The sequence below is a fragment of the Chionomys nivalis genome, chromosome 19 (genome assembly GCF_950005125.1).
Source record: "Chionomys nivalis chromosome 19, mChiNiv1.1, whole genome shotgun sequence".
In the NCBI taxonomy this organism is placed as follows: Eukaryota; Metazoa; Chordata; class Mammalia; order Rodentia; family Cricetidae; genus Chionomys; species Chionomys nivalis.
This window is the reverse complement of record NC_080104.1, coordinates 19,460,860-19,474,545: the sequence shown is the minus strand read 5'-3', so window position 1 is coordinate 19,474,545 and position 13,686 is coordinate 19,460,860. Positions and strand designations below refer to the sequence as shown.

The window sequence follows — 13,686 nt, the reverse complement described above, 5'->3', positions numbered from 1 at the left end:
CAGGAAGGTGACAAGTTCAAAGTCAGCCTGAGCTGGATAGTGAGTTCAAGGCCAGCCTGGGAAACTTGGGTGAGATCCAGTCCATAAAAATAAGGGTTGGAGCCGGGCGGTGGTGGCGCACGCCTTTAATTCCAGCACTCGGGAGGCAGAGGCAGGCGGATCTCTGAAAGTTCGAGGCCAGCCTGGTCTACAAGAGCTAGTGCCAGGACAGGCTCCAAAGCTACAGAGAAACCCTGCTTCGGAAAACTAAAAAAAAAAATAATAATAAGGGTTGGTTTGTAGCTCAATGATAGAGGGCTTATCTAGCATATGCAAGTCTCTGGGTTCATCACCTAGTACTACAGAACCCCTGCTAACTGCCCAGCCAAAAGTACACAGGGAGTGGTCTTGATGAGATCAGAATATCTGATAGTCTTCTATTCCCCTGTCACATATGCAGTATGGAAAGGGAAAACAACAGCAGCTTGGATTCTTGGAGCTGTATTCTTACCCTACCTGAGTTATGAAGGCTGTGTTTGTACAAATGGAAGCCGAGCATCTTCTTAAGTCTTTTGTTTCCTCATCTCTAAAATAGATGGAAAATAAGGCTCACTAGTTGTTCCCGGCTTACACAACTGTCTTGCTTTCTCTTCCTGTTTCTAGGATAAAAAACAAACAAACAAAACAAAAAGACACTCTGACAAAAGCAACTTAAGGGGAAAGTTGAATATTTTTTTTTGTGTGTGTGTGCTCTATTTTGTTTGTTTTGTTGCTCACAGTTCAAGGAAGACTCCATCATGGAATCTTTGAGCAGTTGGTCACCTCACATCCACAATCAGGAAGCTGAGAAAGGTGAATCATGCTGCCACTCAACCCCCTTCCTCCACGTATGCTGTCCAGCACCCCAGTCAGAATAATGAGTCAACCACCGCGAACAGATTTTCCCACCTCAAATACAACCAGGATAATGCCCCATGGCAAGCCCAAGTGGCCCCTTCCCAGGGGATTCTAACTTCTATCTAGGTGACAGTTGACACTGGCCATCATGGGGATCATGTAGAAAATCAAAGTCACCCAAACCAATACATTACATTTATTTATTTATTTACTAATTACATATGTATGTGTGAGCATGGGGGTGCCATGGCATGTCTGTCAGTCAGAAGACAACACAAGGTAACTGGTTTTCCACCATATGGGTTCCAGAAATTGGACTCAGGTTATCAGGTTTGTAGCAAGTACCTTTGAGCCACTCTCAACAGCCCCCCAAGCCAATGTGTTTACATAAATAGACTTTACTTACAGTTTCACGTAGTCAGTAAGGGAGTTCCTGTGAGTCTATGACTCATTGTCAACCTCTTCCCTAAAATCTGAGGAAAGAGGAGTCCTGAAGGAATCCCAGGTCAGGATGAAGTCCTGGCGGATCCCTGAGACAGGGTGGAGGAGCTGATCAGAGAAGTGACTTTTCCAGGACATGAATTCTTGCTCTACCAATAAATCCCAGGGTCTGTGGCAGGGGTGAGTGAAGTGGAAGGAGCCTTACAGATCAAAAGAAACATAAACAATGGCCAATTGATGGCAGTGTGGGCTCTGTTGGGACCTTGATCCAAACACATAAACGTCATGTTGGTTATTTAGTAAAGTTACTGGGAATCAAACAGTGGTTTTCTTAAGGATGTCAAGAAATTGCTTAATATTTTAGACATAGTAGAAGTACTGTGATTTCACTTTGAAAAAATTTCACATTAGCCAGATACCTGTAATCCCTTTACTGAGGCAGATGGATTGCTTCAAGCTCAAGGACAATCTGGGCTACACAGAAAATTCTAGGCCAATCTGCATCACAAAAAAAGACCCCATCTCTGAGGAAGTACAAAAGTAAACAATTAAATAGATACAAACAAGACAAAATCTCCATTTTTAAAAAATAAACAATCAAATATTATGGGAAAGTGCATGATTTTATTCAAAATACTATGTAAAGGGACAAGGGTGGTATGGGGATATAAATGAAATTAGATTATCTACAAGTGGATAATTGTTGACCTGATTACATAAGGATGCATTATACAATTCTGTCTGACTTTGTATGGTTGATGTTTTTCCATAATACAAGAGCTCCAAGAAGGGGAGGAGCAGGGAAGAAAGAAGAAAAGTAAGAGGGAAGAGAGAAAGAGGAGGGAGCGGGGAAGGGAAGAGAAGGAAGGGGCATATGGACAGCCTCTGAGCATGACCGGAGAAGTAAAAGTCCTGATTCAGTCACTTGCCAGTTCTGTGACCTGCTGGAAACTTGTTAACCTCTCCCTTTCCTAGCAGGAAAATGGGATAATAATAGCCACTTCCCAAACCGTGACATTGTTGTAAGCACAGGATGAGTAAGCACATGGCGGCTCCTGCTATAGCCATTGGCATCTCGTAAGGGCAATGACCATGGTAAGCATTGTCTGGTGGGGAACTCCGAATAGATGGTCGAAAGAGTGACGGGGGACCGGGAAAGCTAGAGATGACAAGATCCAGGTACAACTAAGGAAGAAAAGAGGCAAAGGATGTGGGGCATCGCAAAAAGTATTTAATTTTATGTGTATGCGCTTTGGCTTACGTGCATGTCTGCGTGGTGTCACTTGTGTAGAGGGCCTGAGGAGGTTAGAAGAGGGCATGGCATCCCTTGGAACTGGAGTTACAGGTGCTTAGGAGCCACCTTGTGGGTGCTGGGGATTGGACTTTGGTGCTATCCATACTTTGATTTGTCAATAGTTCTCTATCTGGGGCAAATACAGTTATTCACAGCTCCCCGTGAATAGTCTGTCTGTCTGTCTGCTCTCTCTCTCTCTCTCACACACACACACACACACTCACACACTTGTAAGTGTGCATGCTCAGGCAATATGGAGGCCAGGGCACAGCCCCAGGGATTGTTTAGGAGCTGTCCATTCATTTTGAAGCAGGGTCTCTCTGTGGTTTGGAGATTGCTAATAAGGCTGACTGGCTAGGTAGCCCCGGGGTCCTCCTGTGGACACCTCCTGTGTCCCAGCACTGGGATTACAAGTGTACAGCATTAGGTCCATTTTTAAAATCATGGGTTCTGGGGATTGAACGCATGTCCTTGGGTTTGCACAGGGAAATATCCCCTTGGCATACTTTTTGTCAGACATAACCCGAAACAGGTGGAAATTGAGATGAGAAGAATAAGGGGACCGGGAGGTTTATTTATTCTGTAGGCCAAGAGCACTTGGACACCACTGTGATGAAGGATGGGTAAACCAGCCTGTTTGCGGTTTGGGGTACTGATAGAAGACTTTCCCTGCCCCCTGATGCCCGTCACTGATGTGATCACTGATGCTGAGCATGAGGGAAGAAATATGGAAGAAAATAAAAAAAGAAATTGCTCCCCAAGACACAGCAGGACTCCCTCTCTATCCTCTGTCCCGGGGATGATGAAACATATCTCACTCCATACTGGAGGGCAGAAATCCTTCCCAAGAGCAAAGACTTCCACTCTGGAGTGAGATAGCCTGGATCCAGAGAGAGGGTACTGGCCGTTAGAACCCACAGCATTCTGCTTTCTAACAGCAGAGACTGCAGACAACATTTGTCAAATGCAAGCAGCCCCAGGAGCCGAGCTACGGTATTCTTCCCATAGAAGAAGCAGAGGCTATGAGAAAGTCTCTGGGATGTTTGACATACTTCCCTAGCTGTATTCAGGAAAATAAAATCGGCTCAGCCTGGAATAGTGCTCAGATTTACTTTGATGGGGAATGGGATCCATTTACCACATCCTGTGTATTGATCCCCTTCGGTCATCTTAGACACACTGCAGAAGTACAGAGAGAGAATCCGAGGCCAATTGGTGGTTCTTTCAGCGTGTTTATGGTCTAGGAAGTCTTTCTGGTGATTATAGATGAATCCCAGCACTGCACACATATGGAATTTCATCTCTAGTACCACCCACCCCTGCAGCATCACTTAGAGGAAAAGTGTGGGCAACCTGCATAGGGATGCCAACAGGACCGCACATTTAGGTTTGCTTTACTTACTGAGGGACATGAGGGTGGGGAAGCGGGGAATCCGCATCACATGTTCCTCTCTATTTACAAACTTTTCTAGTTCACACAATGGTGTATGGTAAATATTTTCTACATTCCCTTGATTTTGATGGGGAAGACTGGGAGTTTTGGGTCCAAAGGCCCATGTTTCTGGGAGACGCTGTTACTAACCACACAGTCCTGGGTTAACCTATTTGGTTTATGCTTCCATTCCTTATTTGTAAAACAAAGACCATAAAAATGGTAACTAACACCGGGTAGTGGTGGTGCACGGCTTTAATTCCAGCACTCCAGAGACAGAGGCAGGTGGATCTTCGTGAGTTTGAAAGCCAGCAACAGAGTGAGTTTCAGGACAGCCAGAGCTACACAGAAACGCTGTCTCAACAAACAAACAAACAAAAACAACAACAACAAAAAATGGTCACTACCAATAGGCTTGTTATGATCGGGGAGTGAGAGCTCATCTCAGGATAAGTCAGATAGTGTAGACCACATATGTTGTTACTGTTGTTTATAGACTCTACCCAGGACGTGGGAGTCCATTTCTGCCCAGAGAATTACTCAGAGTACAACGCTAGCGTCGGCTGAATGAAGAAACTTTCAAAGTCTTTCTAGGAAGTGGAACCCAGTGTCTTAGGCAGTATAAAAATACTCTGGGAACAATCTGCTACCCTCAAGAGTGTGCCCTCAGGAAGGCAGGGCTGGTTGGGCCAGGCCCATGAATCAAAGAACTTAACAATAACCTTGTTTTGTGTAAATTGAAGGAAATAGAAGCATAATGAGTCATAGGTAGCGAAAAAAATTAACAGTGACCCCAAATACCCCCCTCTATTTCCTGAAGTTACAATGAATCCTTGTAATATAGGACACTCTTTGTCCTCACCCCTACCTCTGTTCTCGCCAGTCTCCCTTCCAATCTGGCATACTTTGGACACAATACAGATGGTTTCACCCCTCTTTCAGTGGTCTTCCTTAATTCTAGTCAGAATCGAGGGGACTAGAGTTGTAGCTCAACTGGTGAAACAGTTGCCTACAAGTAAGAGTTCATCATCATTGCATAAAAGCTTGCATAGAAACGCAAGTCTATGATGACAGCACTCTGGAGTTGCAGGAAGCAGGCCATCCTCAGCTACAGAGCAAGTGTGAGGCTAGCCTGAGCTGCCTGAGCCTCTGTATCAACGTCAAATGGGCTGCGCTGATGGCTCACCTTTTAATGATAAGCTGCTGGCAGCTCTGGCAAAGTATTTGGGATCCATACAGGAGACCCAGTGCCCTCTTCTGGCTTCCATGGGTCCTGCATAAATCTTGTGCACAGGCAAAATACCTGTACACACAAAACAAAACCAAACAACCTGCACACTCACCCTAGTCCTTCAGCCCCACCCTTCTTTGTTCTCTTTCTCTCCTGGACCAACACCTTCAACACACCAAATACTTCATTTATGTAGTTTTCTGTTGATCTACCACTAAGGGGATTAAATGTTTTCTTTGCTACTGTGTCCCAGGTGCTTAGGGCCAAAGCCCGGCTTTTGGCAGTGCTCAGTGTTTGGGGGATGACTATCAGTGAATTCGCATACTCAGTTCACAGGCTGGGCTGGCTGGGCTCCAGCAGAAGTCTCTCCAGCACAGCCCTTGCTGGCCATTTGACTCCTAGAAGGTATTTCACACAATTCTTTCAGTGAGTGTATCCCTGGCTTTGTTTGCTAAACTGGTGTCATCAGATTACCTACACAGTGTAATGTCGGAAGGGAGGGCAATGGAGCTCTTGGCCTTGCTGTAACCTGATCTGAAGACTGTTGGGTTTGTACTTTATAAAATGAAAGTACCAGGTTGCCGAAAAATTCGACTTCCTTTTTGTCTACCAGGAAATTTTAGATGGCATTACTAGCTTACATTTTATGATTGAAAATATTTTGGTAAAAGCATTGCTTTTCCCCCAAAACATTTTATTTTATTAATGGCTCCTTGGGTTATCTTTTCTTCCCACTTTTCTACATATCCTTCAATAATCAGATATTACTTTGAAAAAGACCTTTTACTAGTCTATGAAATCTACACAGCTCCTTGAAAGGCAGAGAAATGTTTAAAGTTCCTTCCATCCTTATAGTCTTGTGTGTGTGTGTGTGTGTGTATGTGTCTGTGTGTGAATTTCTTGGGCAACAGACCAGTGAAATGTGAGAAGAACCTGGGACTAGGCAATTATCAGACAAGACGATTTTCTCATGTAAGGATCCAACGTTATTCTCAAACCCTCAGTGGGTTTGACTTTGCACTTCAGGCTGACAATGGACAATGGGCCTGTGGGCTTCTAAGAGACCTCTGTGGACACGCAAGATCTCTTTGACATCCGAGAAGATGGTGTGAGGTTCGCTTTAGCTGAAAAAGAAACAGCAGCACAGCCGTGGCCACTTACGCGGTGTCTAGGACCAGAAGTTCCAGTGAAATTATGAAAAAGCCGCATGCTGCACGAAACTGTTTGACACGCACCACCTAAGACCGCGGCTATTTGGAGTTGACCTCTCTGATTAGCTGGGCCCTGAAGTTTTCTGAAAATTACGTTAGAATGAGTTGTGTGGCTCAGAAAAATCACTACTTTTCTCATAGTCTCCAGAGCAGTGGTTCTCATCCTATGTATCATGACTCCCTTTTACAGGGGTCACCTGAGAACATTGGAAGACACAGATGTTCTTGTGACAATTTATAACAGTAACAAAATGATAGTTATGAAACAGCAACGAAAATAGTTTCATGGTCGGGGTCACCACAACATGAGGAGCTGTGTTAAAGCGTCCCAGCATTAAGAAGGTTGAGAGCCCTGCTCTACAGCAATGGAAACCCTTTGTCCTTACTTGGCTCATAGCTCCTCAGAAGCTCAAATGGATGTGGAGGGGAAAGCATGGTGTGTGCTAAAACCTGATTTGGTCAGGCCTCCTGGAGTCTAAGGTAGCATGAACACATCCTCCTGGAAGAATCATGATATAATAAAAAAAATTACCTTAGATATGCTAGCAAGATTATTCTATATTTTTAAAGTTATTAAATCAGAAACATGTACTCTGGTGGACAACCCACATTTCCTTCTGCAAAGGGTCAAGCATTATGTTCCTAGAAATCCTACATTGCTTTGTGTAATTCATAATATTTTTTTTTAATTTCAAAAACTGTAGGCCACCAGTTCAGAATGTTAAAATCTTTAATACAATTGTGAATGTAGCCAGGAATGTTTATGTAATTATATTGAAATCCTCATAGAAATCAACTCCATGGCTCTTCAAGCAGTAGTTTGCTCAGTCCAAACATATACAGGTTAGCAGCAGACTTATTTTAGTCTTATTTAATGTCCCCACTTCCTCCGCCTGGCAACCCAGTGAACCCAACTTTTGAATGAGTTTTAGGTCCACGTAGCCCTTGTCAAGGGATCAAGGAAGGTAGCTTTCTTTATATTGTTAACACGACAAAAATCCACATACAAAAATTGTTTAATGATTATTCATGTAAGTAGATTTATAGAGACGGAAAATAATCCCACATTTTCTTTACCAAGCAATCAAGCAAAACACAGTAGTAGTACAGGAGGCAAAACCTTGGTAACAAGAGCTGAGAAAGCATCGAGTGAGACAACACTGCCATCTGGAGGACACAGATGGAACTACAGAGCAGTAAGCAGAGACAAACAGGGCAACAGAAACAGGATAAACTGCCCTTATGTCATGGCTCGGAACTGTTTCAAGCTTCCAGTCCATGGCGACTTAAAAATTGAAATCGTAACCCTAACACCTTTAAAAACTTTAAAATTAGTTCATTAGAATTGAGTGTGATGTGGGCGCAGCCTGTATTCCCAGCTCCTTGGCTGACAGATGGGAGAATCAGGAATTCCAGGCCAGTTTGGGAAATACAGTGAGACCTTTCTCAAACACAACACAAAACAAAACACCCCAAACCAGAAACAACAACAGAGACAACCTTCACCAGCAAATAAAAGCCGGGATTCTGAAATGAGAAACAGGTGCTTTCCCAAATGCATCCTGTCGGCCCCTCTTCTTGAACTAAGTAGGGCCTTATATAAATTCATAGAAATTTTATTCATGAATGTAAATGAATGACAGTTTAATTTTATCAGAGACATCTACATGTTAATGGGTTGCAAGTCTTAATTAAAAGAGAAGTGACGGCAACCAGAATTTCTCCCTTCCACTGTTTTTCCTTTCGCATTGTGTTGATTTGGGGGGCGGCAATCCCACTGCAGATCAATAGGCAGCCATACTCCTTTGTAGAATTCTTAGTTGTTACATTGAAACTAACCAGGTCTTTTCCATACTGAAAGACTTATTTTAACAGCTGATGGAAAGGGAGCGTGAAAACCTAAAATCCACCCATATTTATACTATTCTAATTAGATACTGATGTTTGGGGGAAGATCACAGCCCCCCACCTCAATGCCTCCCAAATATCTATTATACCCCTGGCCTGGGGGTGTAGATTGATGGAAGACCTCTGGTTATTAGCAAGTCAGAGGTCTTGGGTTCAAGTCCCAATTCCACAGAAATCACTTTTTTTTCTTACCAACTTCCAAACCACTAGTTAGCAATATTTGTGTAATTAAACTAAATATTGAGTGCCACTATCTCATTTTTTACACGTATGGTATCATCATGAACCCACCAGTGACAGAGTTCAGCTCGGCACCGGCCTGCAGGTGCACGGAAGAGCGCTAGATCTCTGTTCACAAGGCTAGGAGTGGGGCGCACACCTTTAACCTTGCCACTTGAGAGACAGATTTATTTCCAGAGTTCAAGGCCAGTCTGGTCTGCATGATTTCGAGGCCAGCCAGAGCTATAGAGTGAGATCTTAACTCAAAAAAGAAGAAGGAGAGGACAAAAATCTCTGTTCATAAACACCTCCACGGTTACAGTCAAGAGCACCTCCCCATCCCTTCCCTCTCTCACGATTCCACCAACTTTTAAAAGAATACCAAGTCTTTGAATCCATAACAACAAGCACTCCCAACAGTTTCCGGTTCCCGTTTTAGACAGACCTTCACTTGTAGCATTTCCATGACCTCCACCCCCAGCCCCTGCCGATCTCCAGCCATCTTTTGTTCAGTTCAAACCGATTCAATTTTGCTAACAGTCCTTGCCATGAACTTGGCCTAGACAAGCTTGTGTAGACAGACACTCGACTAGCGTGGAAGTTCAGATTCTTGACCATGAAGAAACCCATATAGTAAATCAATGCAATAGACACATGCTTTCCTGCTTTAAAGGCAGTAGGGAAGCTCCTGTTGGCCCTGCCTCCCTCCCATATAGATAATAGTTGTTCGACAAATCACTGTAGTTTTCTGGGGTTCTTTTTTTTTTTCTTGTCTCAATAAACCAAAACATGAAATCCCATGGAGCATATATTAAATAAAATGTCTAGACATCCCCATGTATAAGGCACAAAACTCACAAACCTCTCACAGAAAGATGAACAACACACAAACAGAACCGAAGGTTTAAAGACAAGCAAGTAACTTCGTGGACGAGAAAGTTCATCAGACTGCAAATGAAACAGATCACTTCTCTTTTTAGTACAAAGGGACCTTATACTGATAGGAAGCGCAGCCTGGGAGCGGATGGCATTGCGGCTCTTCCTGGACCACGGCCTCCTTCACTGGGTTAACACGGAAGTCAGTCCTCAGAGAGACCAGTGTGGCCAGAGCACATCCGCCGAAAGCACCGCCCGTCTCACAGTGGCTGCTCCCAGCCATGTGACCCACAGTTCCTTGGGCCATCAGGTGCCTCATTCTTACACAAAGGACCTTCAGGGGCCAACCACAGTGAGCACATATTACCTGTCCTAGGACCTGTTTTAAGGTTTCTTCTCAAATCTGAGACAGAACTCCCTGTCTGAGGACCCCAGATTGGGGTGGCTGTGTTGGTGGTCCTTCATAGGACAGCATCTAACAGAAATCTGAACCTTGGGTGTTAGCTTCCTCTTAAAATAATCAGACCCCTTGAGCAAGTTTAGAACTAAGCTTTTAAAAGAGTCTGTTCAAATCTTCAGATAAGTAAGTTCCTGGCCTGCAAGACAACCCCAAAAGCTTGCAGCTAATACTGCAGTCCACCCATAGGAACGAAAAGGTCCCCACGCACAACAGACAGACAAGGGTATCCATCTTTGCTGGCTGGGTCTCCCGGTAGCTCTTGGCACTGCTGCGTTTTCTGACGTTTACGTATTACATGAAAATCAGCTTCCTGAATGTTCACATGGCTCCAGCATTTCCCGGAAGTGTGATAGCTTTGGAATTCTTTATGTCACCATGCAGACTAGGGGTGGGAACAATCAGCCAGCTAGTTGGTTATCCTGAGAAAGGGACCAGTGCCACAGAGACCAGAAATCGGGGAAATTGGATAGGTCCATCCTAAGGGTTTCAATGAGTCTTCTTGAAAATTATGACTTTTCCACCCTAGACAATCTGAACTCCTAGTCAGACAAAGTCAGTCCATGGGTCAGTCACTCAGTTACCAAGGCCAGCAGCATAGAGTGGCTGTTTTATTAGGGTGTGGAACACCCACAGTTTACATGGTAGTTCAGTTACATTATCTGTCCAGTTCAGGACTCAGCTTTGGGAGCCACACCCAGAATTCTGCTAAGTGTTCATGACTGAGGATGCTTTTCTTTAGTTTGGCATCTCATGAATCTCAGCCAGGATCCCTCCCCATGCAAGTCTATAACCCAGACAGAAGATGGATATTTCTTTTTAAAACGCTCAAATGCCTTGAATTTGAAATTTTGTATACCATGCCCTTGAAAATATGCAATGATTTTTTTTTTTGAGATAAGGTATACATCCAAGGATGACCTAGAACTTCCGACCCTCCTGCCTCTGCCTCCTTGAGTGCTGCTCCTGGTTTGTGGGGTACTGGGGATCGAACCCTGGGCTTCCTACATGCTATGTAAGCATTCTCTACCAAGCGAGTTTCATCCCCAGCCTGTAGTACATATTAATTTAAAAATCAAGCCTTAAAAACGAAAAGTCCATTTCTATTATTGTGTCAAGTTTTTCTCCAAATCACAGTAGGACATCGCTACATCTTTCTGCGCTTGCAGACCTCAGGAATCTTTCTTAACCAGTCTGGCCTTGACTTTGTGCCTCAGGAGGGAGGCGGTGGCCGCACTGCAGGCAGCTAAGAAGAAAAAGGAGAGGCAGGCCGTGTAGACGGACAGGGGACCGTGGCGCTGGAGGAAGATCTCATGCCTTCCCTGGTAGTCTAGAAGAATGGCCTCCAGCTGGGAGAGAGTGCAGATGGAAAGGAAGGCGTGGAAGATTTGATGTCCGTGGCCCACAATGTCACAGGAACCTGGGAAGTACTTCTCGGGTACCGGGCAGGAGAAGAAGTAGGCGCTAACCAGGAAGAAGACGATCTGGAGGGTGTGATACCAGGCTGCCTGTTCCTGGCAACCAGCCAGGTGACAGAGAGCCACCCGGTGAGCCACAGGGCTGATGTCCAGAATGAAGGCCAGCCCGGCTGGTACCACTTGACAGATCTTCCGCATCACCGGATAAGGCCTTCGGTAGCGATACTTGGCGTAGCAACAGCCAGCACAGGAGAGCCAGCCACAGAAAGCAGCTGCTGGCAGGAAGAAAAGCCAGAACCGCTCGTACCACGCCTGGTCCGAGCTGTAGAAAAAGTGAGCCAATGCGCTGCCATACTGATAGACGCTGACCCCGACGTAGTCCACAAAGTAAAAGGTGTAGTGAGACAGCTCTGACTTGGACTGCAGCAGGTGGGCCAAGAGGCTGCAGGTGAGGTAAGTGATGGAGGACAGGATAAAGAGCAGCAGGGGTAGGGTGTGGGGAGAGGCCCACTGCAATGCCCCAGCCTCCGCAAAGGCCCAGAATCGCAAGAGAACCGCTAGGGCCGCCAGCAAGTGGGTCCAGACGTTGACCACCTCATTGTGCTTCTGAAAGAGGCTGAAGAAGTAGTAACGCCACTCGTGCCCCGTAGGGCGGTAGCCCGCGTGGATGTAAGGCTCCCTGAAGAGTTGGGGCACGTCGCTCTCTGGGACAGTGCACGGCATCTTGGGAAGCCCTTCTTCGAGAATCTTGGGCAGACGGCGCAGCTGCTGCCCGCTCACAGACAGGGTGCTCAGGCGTTCCAGGATGGCGGTCGTCATGGCAGCGGTGGCCCCGGGTTCCACAGGATTCGGCAGGACAAGCTAAACGGATAGAGAGGAAAACTGAGAGACAAACGCAACCAAGGTGGCCATAAAAAGTCACGGTTTGCAAAGACAACCCGGAAAGCTAGGAGGTCCAGATGGATTCTCTGAGCCGCCTCGCTTTCATCTGTACCGAAGAGTTGCAGTATCCTGCCTCACCCTGACAACATTCTGACGCCTTGGTTACTATTCACCAGTGTGAGGAAGAGGCATCTCTTGTATAAGGGCCATGATAACCTAGCATGGCCTAACGATAAGTGAGAGAGAATGGTGCCTAGAAGATAAAGATACTCTGAAAGATCACTATATTCCCTAGATGTCGCTAAATGCAACCATCAGATGCCCCTGGATTATTAAATAGGTTGAAAGAGAAGAATACACTTTAGCTGGGCAAGGAGGCACATGCCTGTAAACCTAGTACTCTGAAGGCTGAGGGGGGAAGCTGACAGTTGGAGGCCAGTCTGCCCTCCTCAGTGAGTTCAAGACCACCCTGTGCTAGATAACAATACTTATCGATTAAAAAGAAAAGTAAGGTATCTTTTTTTTTTTTTTTTTTTTTTTTTTTTGGTTTTTCGAGACAGGGTTTCTCTGTGGTTTGGAGCCTGTCCTGGAACTAGCTCTTGTAGACCAGGCTGGTCTCGAACTCACAGAGATCCGCCTGCCTCTGCCTCCCAAGTGCTGGGATTAAAGGCGTGCGCCACCACCGCCCAGCAAGGTATCTTATTTCTTTAGCACCCAGCTAATCTTAAACTATTGACTAATCTTACTGGGAACTTTAAGCAATTAGCTGAAACTCGAACTAAAGGCAGATTATTTGTCGATGAGACTTGGAAAGAGCAGTGTATACTGTTGAGGGAAATTATTTTAAGGTGTGTTACATTTGTTTATGATGTGGAGCATTTGTTTAATGGGGCAAAGATGTGTTGCTTTTGTTTATGCTGCGTTTGTTTAACTCTGCGAAGCTGTGATTCTTTGCCTGTCTAAGACACCTGATGGTCCTAATAAAGAGCTGAATGGTCAACAGTGAGGCAGGAGAAAGGATAGGCGGGGCTGGCAGGCAGAGAGGATAAATAGGAGGAGGAATCTGGAAGAGAAGGAGGAGGACTCGAGGGGTCAGTCACCCAGCTACACAGTCAGCCCAGAGAAAGAAGTAAAGAAAGGGATACAGAAATAGAGAAACGTAAAAGCTCAGAGGCAAAAGATAGATGAGATAATTTAAGAAAAGCTGGCTAAAAAGAGACCAAGCTAAGGCCGGGCATTTATAAGTAATATTAAGACTCCGTGTGTGATTTATTTGGGAGCTGGGTAGTGGGTCCTCCCCAAAAAGCCAAAAGAGGAGTAAAAAACAAACAAACAAACAAACAACAGCACACCGTAGGATATCTTAGCAGTGCGAAGCCACCAGCGTTTGAAAGATAGGCATGCTGGGTATTTTGGGTAACCCATTTGCAAAAGCCTCATC

General features: G+C 45.2%; 1 protein-coding gene across 4 annotated transcripts in view; it reads right to left on the bottom strand.

The window, feature by feature from the left end:
• Positions 1–7,201: 7,201 nt before the first annotated feature.
• Paqr8 (progestin and adipoQ receptor family member 8) overlaps positions 7,202–13,686 on the bottom strand; it is a 47,662-nt gene continuing 41,177 nt past the window's right edge. For all 4 annotated transcript variants that reach the window (XM_057751625.1, XM_057751626.1, XM_057751629.1 and 1 more), the window contains one exon: positions 7,202–12,224. In XM_057751625.1, the coding sequence (XP_057607608.1) occupies positions 11,118–12,182 (1,065 nt within the window). In that variant the 5' untranslated portion in view covers positions 12,183–12,224 and the 3' untranslated portion in view covers positions 7,202–11,117. The remainder of the gene's footprint in view (positions 12,225–13,686) is intronic.